Source organism: Bradysia coprophila, unplaced genomic scaffold (assembly GCF_014529535.1).
Source record: "Bradysia coprophila strain Holo2 unplaced genomic scaffold, BU_Bcop_v1 contig_358, whole genome shotgun sequence".
NCBI classification, from domain to species: Eukaryota; Metazoa; Arthropoda; class Insecta; order Diptera; family Sciaridae; genus Bradysia; species Bradysia coprophila.
In genome coordinates this window covers 1102918-1116316 of record NW_023503616.1, presented here as the reverse complement: position 1 = coordinate 1116316, position 13399 = coordinate 1102918, and the positions used below count along the sequence as shown (strand labels likewise).

At 35.4% G+C, this 13399-nt stretch overlaps 3 protein-coding genes across 3 annotated transcripts; all 3 read right to left on the bottom strand.

The window, feature by feature from the left end:
* Positions 1-1802: 1802 nt before the first annotated feature.
* Positions 1803-6146, bottom strand: LOC119081708. Its single transcript, XM_037190818.1, has 9 exons — positions 5688-6146; positions 4645-5075; positions 3666-3987; positions 3423-3598; positions 3140-3364; positions 2959-3077; positions 2735-2850; positions 2424-2674; positions 1803-2359 (listed from the first exon to the last, which is right to left on the bottom strand). The coding sequence occupies exons 2-9, from the start codon at positions 4898-4900 to the stop codon at positions 2052-2054; spliced, it is 1773 nt and encodes a 590-aa protein (XP_037046713.1). The 5' UTR covers positions 4901-5075; positions 5688-6146; the 3' UTR covers positions 1803-2051.
* Positions 6147-6881: 735 nt separating this feature from the next.
* LOC119081707 (zinc carboxypeptidase-like) lies at positions 6882-8721 on the bottom strand. The gene is made up of 7 exons (XM_037190817.1): positions 8417-8721; positions 8025-8217; positions 7775-7963; positions 7627-7714; positions 7278-7565; positions 7131-7220; positions 6882-7069 (listed from the first exon to the last, which is right to left on the bottom strand). Exons 1-7 carry the CDS (start codon positions 8701-8703, stop codon positions 6957-6959), a joined length of 1248 nt encoding a protein of 415 aa, XP_037046712.1. The 5' UTR covers positions 8704-8721; the 3' UTR covers positions 6882-6956.
* A 1888-nt stretch (positions 8722-10609) lies between these two features.
* Positions 10610-11509, bottom strand: LOC119081706. Its single transcript, XM_037190816.1, has 4 exons — positions 11377-11509; positions 11251-11300; positions 11041-11192; positions 10610-10975 (listed from the first exon to the last, which is right to left on the bottom strand). Exons 1-4 carry the CDS (start codon positions 11475-11477, stop codon positions 10775-10777), a joined length of 504 nt encoding a protein of 167 aa, XP_037046711.1. The 5' UTR covers positions 11478-11509; the 3' UTR covers positions 10610-10774.
* Positions 11510-13399: the final 1890 nt, after the last annotated feature.

Genomic DNA, 13399 nt, shown 5'->3' with positions numbered 1-13399 from the left:
TCGAGCTACACCTGGTTCCTGGCTGAAGATATCCGAAGATGGAAAAAGGGTGTCTTTAACCTAATTTTTTGGCGATCGTTCCGGGTGAGAGTGGGCTCATTATAAAGCTGAGTTCAACTACTTTCGGTGAATGTCTAGTTTCATTAGATTCATTGATAGATGTTGTAAAAAATGTACAACAAAAATTTTCAAAATCTGTTTGAACTTTTGACAGGTCTGGGCTGGTACTGATGACGCTTAATGTGAACCTAATATGCTAGTTGTAAGCTTTCCATTGATACCTCATTTGCAGTGCTGGTGAATTTTACGAGTAGCGGGTGTAATTACATAAAAATCTGTTATGTGGACAATCTTATTTAACTTCTTATTTATGGCTCAAAAGTTTTCAGTTGTAAGACAATTATTATTGAGAGTCAAAAATTGCGCAACCAATCAGAGGGTGCGATTTTATATTTGTCTCATGCTGTTGTTTCATAAACCACTTGAGACAAATATAAAATCGCATCCTCTGATTGGTTGCGCAATTTTTGACTCTCAATAATAATTGTCTTACAACTAGAAATTTTGAGTCAACTTACAAATTTAGAATTTTTGTCTACAACGTGTCTATTTGAATGGTAAAGGTAGTTACCCGAAAAAAAATGTGTTTCGAGTGAGCATGTGCTCCACAGCTCACAGCTCACCACAGCACAACTTGTTCTGTAAATTGTGTCGTCAAAAGGCAAGCTATTTTTTCCATCTCATTTCCACTAGCTTCAGAATGTTCTAGTCTACAGATTTCAATAAATCTATGTATGTTCAGAGACACACGTTGTAGACAAAAATTCTAAATTAAATAAACAATCAACGATATGACGATTCTGTCAACACATTTATAGACAATATAGTGGATATACTCAAATAGACAATATAGTGGATATACTCAAATACACTGGATTGCTGGAGCTATACTGGATTACTGGATCTACTGGAGCATAAATTCGAGTCTTGATTCATTTGGGCGTTTGTCTATTTCAGTTGTCCTGTGCATAAATCGTTTTTTTCTACCTCAACAGAAAAGTGATTTTCTCAGCACACGTCCTAAAACTGAAGACTAGTGCTTTTTCCTCTCGTTTGTCTTTCTTTTTTTTCTTCAAAAATTCCCATTGATTAAACCGATAGGCTAAATCAGCGATTTTATTTCACATGGATTCAATTTTATATTTATAAGTTCTCCTTAGTTGGAGGTGCTAATTCAAAGTAAATCCTTGACAACTTGTGAAGACTTCATAAAAATTCGAAATTCACTTATTGTCAACGCTGGTCTATCTAGAGATTCATATAAATTTATCATTTTCACATGAAACGCTTATATCCTCTGTGTGACTTTCATTTGAAAATGTCAAATCAATCGGATTCAAAAATTTTAAACACAAAATGAAAGAAGTTTGAATTCTGCCACCACATAAAACACCATGATTTGTGAACATATTTACCCATCCCGCCTCATTCACAATGATAAAATTTTTCCGTGTCAATATCGTTTTCGTTATTGTTGGAAATTATTGGTTTTGTCGTTATTATATGATTTGCTAAAGTTCTCTATTTTGCCATGATGTTATATGTTATCCCATTTGTTATCAAACGTCAGGTTTTCCAGAATCGCTTAAAAAATCGTCATTTTCTGGCTTGGTACGAAAAATACTATTTTATCTTACCATTTACTGTGAACGTACCGGAAGTACTACGGTGATGTTAAGAGTTTAACAACCGAAATTATAAGTACACGGAATTCGGTGATGCAATTAACACAAACCCTCAACTACTTTTCCATGGATTTTATTTATAATATTTAAAAAATGTCTCCAATATTATCTTTAAATTATAAATAGGTAACATGTACATATGTATACTACAGTAAAACATTTTACTTTAAGCGGTAAATAACGGTTTGACTTGTTTTGTTAATTGGAATCTACTGTAAATGCCCTATTTAATATGAAAGGGTCTTCTTCCAGCTACCAAATTAATACACAGACAAATCAATCAATTGAATAAATGAACATTCTAATTTACGGATACGGATATGCCATGTATCGAACAGGTAATGCTCTAGGAGTAACAATTTCATCGTCCTGAAATAAGACATCGTCTTCCGTTCCACCCTGCTCCGTAAATTCATGCGGAACAGCCTCTACATCCGGCAAAGTTGAGTATTTGTAATTGTAATTGTTTTGTTGCCGATTTCGGTTGTTATCCGACTTTATTGCTCCGGTCAGTATATCTGAATGCAATACTTCGTCAATGTAAAACATTGTGCCGAGATTGTACACAAAAATTTCCGTTTCGATGATATTCGCGCGGTTGACGGTCACGTTTCCTACAATTTGATGAAAGTGATTTTTAAAATTGTTAACCGGAACTTGCTGCCATTGTGGACAAACCTGCATGTTTACGGCTTATGCGTAAAGCTCCTCCACCAATAGTCTCAAAAACCTCGTCATTTTTTAGATCTCTGTCATACAAACGTCCTTTAACAAAGTGGTTCAGCAGCAATTGAATGCCCTTTTCAGAAGCTAACGTCGTTTCGGGAAGATTGGCCAGTCCAAATTTTTCGAAAGCGTCATCAGTCGGAACGAAGAACGTGTAGTTTGCACCGGAAATGTATTGAGCTATGTCAGCCGTATTCATGTATCTGAAATAAAGCCGACAGTTAGTCGATTTAGATCAAAGAGAACAACGATGTTCAAAATACCTGACAATTTGCGTAAAGCGATTGTCTCTCTCCAATGCAAGAAATGAGTGCGATAAGAATTGTGCACCAAACCAGGGGAATGCTAGTAACGGTGGTGTCTCCTTGTCCTTGTTCATCTACAAACGATGTACATAGAGATACGTGAGTGATTCATTTACCATCAGTAAAGTCGCACGGTCTGTTAGGATCGAAAAATATTTTCCGAATAAAGGAGAAACCCTCACCTGATGTAATCGAGATACGACAGCTTCCGACATGAATAGAACTTCCGAAATGAGAAACACCTCATTCCCATTTGGTAAATTAAAGTTAGCCAAAATTGAAACATTGTTGACGGTCGGAGCTGAAATTGTAGTTTTTCATTTAGACTTTAATCACCGTGACAAAAACCCCAAGTACTCATACGATTCTTTCTGAAAACAACCATTTCTCCGCCTATAGTCTTGAATGATTGTTCCCGATCCATGTTTGCGATATCGGCCATTCGTAGTGGAGATTTCATTTGGATGAAGTGATTTCTCAGTATGTCTTCAGTGAACTCTTGAACACTGAACGGATAAAATCCCCAATCAATTGGATGCCACCGCTGAAATGCATTGTCAGACGGTATGAGGATGGTGTATTGGCTATCTATTTCAATAAACTATTTTTAGCGACAATCAATCTAAACGTTCACTGTTCAAATTACCACTCAACTGCTGTGAAAGATTGCTCTTGGTTAAGAAATGTTGGAAAACTTTGGTTCCTGATTTCATTCCAGTCAGGAATGTCATCAGGGCGTTCTGTTTGTTATTTCTATTCCTCGAATTCGTCGATTCTTCCTTGGTAGCATTTTTCATTTCGAGTCGCTGTGGAGCGTTGTACCTGTTTTTCAAACGTTCGTATGTTGTATAAATTGTATTCGCCATAGCTCTCCTATCATTAGCTTTACCTGTTCGTCTCTTGAATATTTCTTTTCGAAAACAACATTTTCCGATCGGACAGAACTCCATCGATGTGAATTGCAGCTGAACCACTGGTCAGCGTAGCAGTTCGAATAACTTTCAATCCGTTCACAGTCCACGTACTCTCATTAACGTGCTTCAATTTCTTTAAACAAATTTCGTGCTTGTTACAGTTACCATAAACATCGTCCTCATTAAAAACGCTCAATGCTTTTCCAGGTATCAAGTGTTCGAATAAAAATTCTTTCAGTCTTTCCTTTTCAATCGTTTTGATGTTCACTTTCGGTATGATAATTGTGAACGGCATATCTGGAAGAAAGAGTAGATTAAAAGAGGAAAAAAAAATTCTGAGAAAAAATATTTCCACAGTCCCAGGTGCAACACTTAAGGCACCCACTTAGGAAATACAATGCTTGTCTTTCGCATCGCAGGCTAGCCTCTTAATAAACGCGCATATTATTTTTTGAAAAATGAGTTTAAATAGACGAAAATTAACAATAATCTTTTACAAACGGAAGACATATCACGGTAAAGACCTTGAATCTGTTACTTCAGTTGTAGCAAATATTTTCTGGTGTTTAGCTAAATCTTTCACTTCAATTGTTTTATCATACATTTTGCCGGGGCTTATTTTTGGAAAATTAATTTGCCAACTTTGCTAGGATATTCCAACATTTGCCATGACTTTCCAAAAATTCCTAAGATTTTCCAAAATTTGCTAAAACGTTTTTCGGCAAATTAATTTTCCAAAAATATACTCTGCATTTTGCAAAAAACAAGACACCAGTTAGAACTCATGGTTCCTTCTGTAGGCATTTTTCAATACAAATTCTAAAAGCGTCACCTATGTTTCAGATGATCTTTAAAGTTAATATTTAAGCGATTACATCATGACCCCAATTACAAATCGTTTGTTATTGATACCTGCCGCTGTGTGCACTGAATACTAATTACCCAAATTCTTACCTTGAACTACAACATTGTTTTCGTCTTTGATTGATTTCCATAATGCCAGTATGTCAGTTAGATCTTCAACTGATTTATTATTGAGATTTAACAGATCGCTTAAATCCGGCACTACATTTTCCATTAAAATGTCCTTGTTTTTGAATTCATGCTTCGAACATTCATTCGGGTTGTGCTGTTGAACTTCATTGCATCGAACGAGCACGATACAATGCGCCACTAATGTGGATACAAGTACTGTATTGATTGCAAACATTTTTTTTTGTTTTTATTTTATGTTAGAGATATAACGCGTTGGATAACACGTATGGTTTACGTCATAATTTATTGAAGAGTTTTATTGCAACAGCTCGTTGGTTTTCAAGTCTGCCAAGTCTTTCACATTTTTTGACTTAAGTTTAATTTACGGCATTAAGCTTCTGTCGTTGAGTCTGCAGAAAAAAACAAACACGAAATTAATTTGATTCATCTGAAAGAACGATTAATTTAAGATATTTGTACAATATGCCGGGATACCATTAAGATAACTAATTGAAACCAATTTTATTACTTAGGATAGTCCATAGTTGTGATTCCTAATTCATGCATTATACCACTTCACTCGAAACTTCCTTCTTAATCAATCTACTAGTTGTTAATTTACATAATGCCGATCTACGCATTAAAAACGCAAAAACACAAATGGTATACAGTAGGAAATGAACGTTTAATATGTTTCGTTCAATTACAACAAGAAATTATTTTTTTTGCCATTTTCTACAGCTTGAAGCGAATGAGATTGATTGACTTGAATATTGCACTATATGGACACAAGTAGAGATTCGTAATACCTAGAGATTTGTTACATAATTTCCATTTTTGCAACACATTATTCTACCTATAGATATACCATCCAATTATGTAATTAATTAATTAATTAATTTCTTCGGCTATTAAAATGTCCAACGGGCGAATAAATTTTCACATTTTATCATTTAGCAAAGGGGAGTTTTCCTTTTTAGTAATGGAAGTAATGGTAAATTACATCGTCAAATTGCACTTACATCATTCTTAAACATATCTTTGGTGATGCTATCAACTTAGCTATTATGTGGAACGTCCTATATGGTATCAAGTGTTTAAGTTCCCCGGATATCTTTTTAGCTACACATTTCCTTAGTTCTTATCAACTTTTATTCGTACTAAAATTTTCCGAACGGTTTGAATGACGAAAACTATCGTTGGTTACATTAAAGTCACAACGTTTTTGAATATTAAATGTTTGAAATCACTGACCAAATATAGCAGTATTGCATTTAAGTAAATATTTGCCACCTTAATTCAATCACAGCAAATAAAAAATTGACTGTAACTTCAACCGGTTTCAATGTTATGAGCTGATATGCTCTATCAAAAATCAATATGTTGCCACAAAAGTGTTTTGCGATTTTAAACGAATAAAATTTTCAATGTTTTCCACTACCACCTAATTTAAGCATCGTTTAGACGATCATGCAGTCTCGATTTTTTCTTAAAATACTCTCACCATTACATCGCTTGCACGACCAATCAATTGAACTAATCGCGAAATACTCAGCGAAAGTACGCGACAACAGAGTTGATTTATTTAATTGAATTTTTTTGTTTTGAAATTAATTATTATGCAGGCAACAACCACATATGACACAACTTTTGCATATCAAAATAAAGTGACCGTACAAACCACTCTTAAGATTTAGTCCAGTAGTAGTTGTCGTATGCATGCACTATTTCGTGCTTCAGTTAATAGTATTATCACACCACTTTATTAAATTTCTTACGCCCCAATTACGAGTCAATATTCTTATTGCTTGATATTTAACCACAACTCCTCAGAAATTGGAAAATTGTTCGATGAAAATATTTTCAATGGAAGAAAATCCAAGCTTCTTGAACTATTCGAACCAATAAATTAATGCGCAAGTCTGATCGATAAACATGTAGGACTTCTTAGTATGTTCGTATATGAATGTGCGAGATGACTGCTTGCATAAACAATAATTGCACCGTGATTGTTCGATGCAGTTTTGTGCTTCGTCAATTTTCTGGTAGATGTCTGCTGGAGCATTTTGGCAGAATTTTGAATTTTATCAACGATTCGTTAGCAGTTCTAGCGGCATGGGACGATTGGTTTCTTAATAAAGTTTGATAAGAGTTTTAGGGTTTGATACTAGTACGGAGCTAATGTTGATTCAAAAATGTGTCAAGGGTACGACCACATGTTAAAGCTATTTTTGTTGGAAAATGTTTTATTTCGATACTAAAGAAAACGCCGACTAGTAAAAGTAGTTGTGTTAATTGAAATACCCCAGGTCACGACATGTACGAACGACAGCTTTCATTGCGTCGAATATATCCAAAGCGTTAGGAAAAATCTGATCTGGTGGAACTAGATATCCATAGGGACCTTTAGAAAAGTATTTACGAGTCAGAGAATGCATTCATTGACTTTGTTCTAGGACACATACCATTTCTTATGTCTCTCATTTCGATGGTGTATGTGGCTTTGATATTATGGACACCTTTCAACCAATCGCGTACCGTTCCAGAATTTAAACCTAAAATCAAAGTTGTAATTTTCGCCTATAAATTATCAAAAGTCCATGTTGACTTACGTAGTACTTCTGCGGTTGTCCCCACAACAAAATCGGTTCCATTTCGTTGCCTAATCGCATCTGCAGCAGCGTTTCCGATTTGCATTAATTCATCGTGATTGTCTGCGTGATCGTACGTGTAGCCGAAAGGTGATAAAAAGTATTGACCAGGCGAATGGTAGGCGAAATGAACGACAATTTGCTCCTTATTCGTTTCGTAGAAGTCTTTGAAAGCGATAGATTCTTTGTCGGAAAATGGAGTCGGCCCAGCGTATGTATCAGAACATGGATTATCGGAAGCACCGACAGCTGTTTCAATGTCCCAAATTTATTATTAAGATTTATTTTAGAAATGTTAATTGTAGCGTACTGTTCCAATGATAGTCGAAATTCCTGTTAAGATCGACTCCATAGCACAATTTAAAATGGGCTGTCCTAGATTTACGCCAGGCACGATTCTGCACAGAAACAAAAAAGTTGACAATTTTGATTCACAAATCGTATTTAGACTCACGTACAACTTTTTGAGAATAAACAAAACCATCTGGATTTAAGACTGGAATAATATACCAGTCAAGATTGTTTGACATATTAACCACTTCAGGATCTTCAGACGTGAGCAACTGCGTTAAAAGCCACGTTGCTGCCGGTGTTGATATCCACTCTCGGGCATGAATGGTTGCATCAATCAATATTGCTTTATTGTTCTATAATTCAATTGAATATTGAACGCTGCTGTGCGTAGAGTTGTAAGAAATGTAATTCTACCTCTTGACGAGACACTTTAACACCTCGAATCTCTCTGTTTTCGTATGAATATCCAACGGTAAATGGAGTCAGAATTGTTGGGAAACGTTCCAATAAATCGTCTAAATATGCATAGATCTCGTCGAGTGAGTGATATATTTCCCACCCATAGCCGGCCCTAGGAACAATTACCGGGTTCTGAAGATCCATTAACCTACGGTAATGAATTCAAATTATATTAGTTAGATAATTCGGTTAGTAGGCAGTTGGGATTGAAAGCGTCTTGAACAAGATGAATATTAACATTATCGAGAAGTACTGCGACCTTGTACAACTAGCTCCATAATAATATTGTAGAGAATTTAGGAAAAAAATCTTCTAAAATTTCCTAAGAGAGTTCCACTCTTACTTACTCTTGAAGGTTAGCAATCTTTATCGTGCTTTCAAATTGATGAACGACCACCAAAGACTGAAAGTACTCTTCCTGGTCGGGCGATACCATAATATCAGCAACATCTCCCAGTATTGGTGACTCCCAGAAATCAAAATCTTTTCTCTCTAAATTTTCCAATATTTTTAGCTGGTCATCGTTCTGAACTTGTACGCTGTACACTTTAAAATTATCAAACCGTTTCTTCGTTAGCGATACCCCAGTTATCAAAAGACTTAATGAAAGTAATGGTATCAATGGGTACTTCATTATTGTTCAAATTGTTTTTAATGATTGAGGAAGAAGTAAAGCTTCTGTTACGATTTATATTGAAAGTTATTTATCTAATCGATTTGAGATAATGTTCTTCATACATATGCAGTGATCAAAGAAATGTGGAGCTGTTTTTCGACCAGCGACGAATATGACGGTGAAGATACTAGCGAAAGCGACGAGAAATATGTAGAATCATATTACAATGAATTGATGGCAACGGCTTCAACGAAATAAAGATAAAAGGTACCAACAGCAAATGGTGTGCCCAATTGTCACCCGGGCAAACTATAAAATGGTGACCGAAATTAAAGTGCGGCGACGTTCTTACTTTACAGACAAAATTGTATTTTTATTCAAAGCTGATATATTTCTACGCGAAACTCGGTTCGTACATTTCTTAAAAAAGACTCCCATAAAAAGATCAATGAAAGTCTAGAACAGGTATGGTCGATAGGCAAATTCGTCTTAAACGCACTCACATTTTATGTCAAAATAATATGAAAATGAGTGCGTTTAAGTATGTCCTCCGGGCGGACAATAGACCATACCTGTTTTACACTTTCATTGAAAAATATATCATTGATCAAAAATTTTGAAACGCACAAATCTAGGCTACAATTTCAGCCTACTAGTGTACCCTCTAAAAATGTAAAATGTCTACCATTCACATAGTCTTGCACTCCATATACTATTTCTGTCGGAAGCGTTGCAGGTTGCAATCGGATGTGACGGCTCAGTGGGTGCGTACTAGCCTTCAGTGCCGGACTGGCCCTATGGGCGTTCGGGCGTTTCCCGAAGGGCCTTTTGATTTTTGTATGGATAAATGACGACGAAGGGCTTTTTGAAAAATTTCGCCATACAACGCCCGAAGGGCTTTCTTGAGCCAGTCCGGCACTGCTAGCCTTCCACCAAAAAGAATTTGGGTTCGAGTCCCAAGTTGAACAATTCCATATGGAAATTTTCTACCGATTATATCGCATTCGTATCGTAATAAAATTCACTCGAGTTTTGAAACTTGGATAGTTGCAATGTGTTTGGTAGCTGCAACGATGATGAACACACCGAATAACTCGTATGACGTTACCCAAATACGATGAGGTTGTGGGCATGTATAGCTTTTATTTAGTAAGACGCAGTCGCAAGGTGTCGATAATTCAGACTGAACCAAATTTTGTGCCACATTTATAGTCAGTTCACTTGCTTCTTTTGATTTTAGTTTCGAAAATCACTTTGATCATAGCATTGCTCCCTGCAATAACAACCGAATGGTAAATGTCAAAAGCCCCCAAATTTTAAAACATGGATGCAATGGTTATGGAGGATAGATGACTCCTACTTAACGAAATAAACTCGGAAATAAATGCAAAGCATACTTTGTTACCGTCAGCCTTTAAATAGTTATTAGTGTTAGAGGTCTGCGGCCTTTATATTAAAGGTCTCTAGCTTCACATTTTGTCCACGAATATACTATACACGTTAGCTTAGTGAGATTGAGCGATGGCTTGGACTTCAATTTAATATTGGGAAGTGACTATTATACACTATTTGCACCTGGATGACCATGATTCTTCCTCGTAAGAAAGGACCTATGAACTAGGTGTTTCGAAGGAAGCAACTTGAATCTTCCTTGTACAAATTGGCTTAACAATTGGGTTGTTTCGTATAACTGGCCCAACAATTGAGTGCTTAGAAAATTGGATGCAAATGGTGTATTTATAGGACCTATAATATAGGCTATTTGCAGTCGGCCGGGTGCAAATAGTCTATTATATGGATATTTGCACCCGAATGCAAATAACATCTGGGATAAATAAATGAGCAGTTACCTTGTTACGATTACAATGTCTCTTGTGAGAAATTACTTTACTTACTTTCGATAAGAATTAGAACAAACAAAACACAGTAACATTGTGCAAATGTATGTATTTTAGACAAGAATTTTGTATTAATAGGTGAAACAATCACATCAGTATTTTTTTTAAAAAAAGATGCGCATTTTAAATATAATAAAAAATTATTGCAGTGTGCCGTTCTATTGATAAATTCGTAAACATCACTGATAACGTTAATAATAAGTCACATCCCAGTGGTTTCCTTCCAAGGCATAAATGTTTCCTGCTGCCGACCGGTATTGTTTCGCTCCATCACTTCTTTTACCCAAATATGTGTAATGTTTCGTAATGTAATTATTTAGGCAAGTGTTGAGCCTGTAGTCAATTTTGTACCCATTGTAGTGGGAATATGTACTAGAGCTAGCATGACCGACCTTATCGCAAAACGATAAATTTTAATTCGTTTTTCCATTAAGAATCGTTAGATAAAAGTTTTTACTTCAGTTCCTCCAGTAATTGTGATAGCACATTTCGATGCCTGTTTCAATATTATAACGCCACTATCGATAGTCTTTTTGCGAACTTGTTCAAGAGAAGTACAAGAAGAACTTTGTCGATTGCTACAACCACCACTTGATGCAATGGTAACTCCTGTTTTACAACATTTTTATTACAGACAAATTTCATTGAGTAATTCAAACAAACTTACCAGCCGCCTTAATTTTGGCTAATGCCTGTGCGTGAGTGTACTTCTGAGCACTAAATTAATTTGAAAGAAATATTGTTTGTTAGTACAAAAGCACAACAAATGAAATTTTAAACTAAAAATGCTTACTCTGTAGAAGCGATTGCAAAGACTGCAAACAAAACGGCAACAATAGTTATCTTCAACATTATTGTTTTAAGAACAAAAACTGAATGAACATTAGCGAACATTCATTCCCTATTTATATTACGAGCGCTCACAGTGCGCGATATCTTGCGTTTATGAAGGATGTTGCATGAGTACGTAATAGCTTAATTGATTTGTGAGATACAATTCAATTAGTTTACAATATCAATTTGTTTACAATTTCAATGAGTTTACAATATCAAATGATGTTGGGTTGAAATACTTAGAATCGAAATATTTATTGCATCCAAAAGCGTGCCACCATAAAGATATGGTCCACGCATATTTGTGTATTCTAAACAATACCGGAACTGAGAAATTGTAGAGAAGTAAGTATATACCAAGGTATGTGATCTATAACATTATAATTGCAATAAAAATTGAGCAAATGTAGCTTAAACTAGTACTGGTATGGCTTTCAGTGAGATTTTCTTCTCTAAACCTTTAAAATTATATAAAAGTTTTCGTTTTCAATAGCACAGAACTAAACTTTTGCACACCGTCAAACACAGTTTGAAAAGTTTTTGGAACGAATAAATTCGTGTCAGGTATGCATGAATAAGTTGGAGAATCTAAAACCGGTAGGCTTTTTAATGCACCAAATTTTTTTTAAAAAGATGTCAACTGCAATAAATTCTTTGGACCATTTTCGTGTAACCAGGGATGGGGTATTTAAAAAAGAAATGCGTAAAATATGATCCTACTGTTATATTGTGTTTTATATAAACCTTTAATGCTCAGCACGGTGCATTTGGGTTTCAGTATCAAGCGAATTTACATCCACATAAATGTCGCATTTTCATCCATTTCCTGCCAGGCTATTGGCGATTTTAACTATACTTAACTGCTACTGTCCTACTGTTTCTTTTTGTGGACTCTCGAAGTTCAGCTTAGGTTTAGTGTCTTTTTTTCAGCCATAAACATGTTGTCAGAGCGTGTGAAATATGTTTCATGCAAAGCTGTAAAACTAATGGAAACTTTCATTGCTCATACATTTTGCTTTGTATAGTTTCACCAAGTGTGCATACTAGTTCCGTCGTTTAGTCCAAAATCTGTCAGCTTGTGAGATCATAAAATGTAAAATGTTTGAAATCGGAACGTTTACAACATGCATGAAAATTTACATTTTATGTGTTTCTGCACCGAAGACCGTTCACTTCATGAATAAATTTTTTCGGTGCACTCAGCTTGTAAAATATTCTACCTAGCACGAAAATCCCAATATGTGTATGTGATCTATAATAAGTGAACTTTTAGCACCCCCATTTTTTGGCATATAACTGTGTAATGCATATTGCAAATTTTATTTATTAATTCGGTTGACATAACAGTTGGAATGTGTGTTACTTTATATTATAGCTGTGAGCCACATTTCAAATCAGGGCTTATATTTGGGAAATTGAATTTCCCAATTTGCCAGAATTTGCCAGAATTTGCTCATATGCAGCACACTGCTATAATTTTCATACGTCAAATATGCATTACACTGCCACAATAGCTATAAAGTATGTTCTCGGTGCGTAATGTAGCTCTGTAATCCATAATATAGTTGTGTAACTCATATTGCATGTAAATAACCAACATTAATAGAATATGCTTTCAGTAGCTATATTTTTATAAGTCATGCAGCTATATTATAAAAACTACAGCCACATTATAAGTTACACAGCCTTTATCGAAATCCACGGATTTTCCGATAGCTCAGACGAAAAATTGTAAAGTATAGTTTTCGCGAGTTTATTGACATCGGCTGCGCCTCGGATCTACAAACTCAACAAACTGTTCACATTTAAACTCGACCTTCCAATTTTTCCATCCTTATGACGCATCATGACGTCAATACCAACATTTTTCAATCATTTTTTTCAGACATTTTTCATGGACCCCATCCTCGGACGATTAGTGGCTTTCTCAATTTTGTTGGTTTTTGTCGAGGTTTTTATCATTAATAATACTTTGTAACATG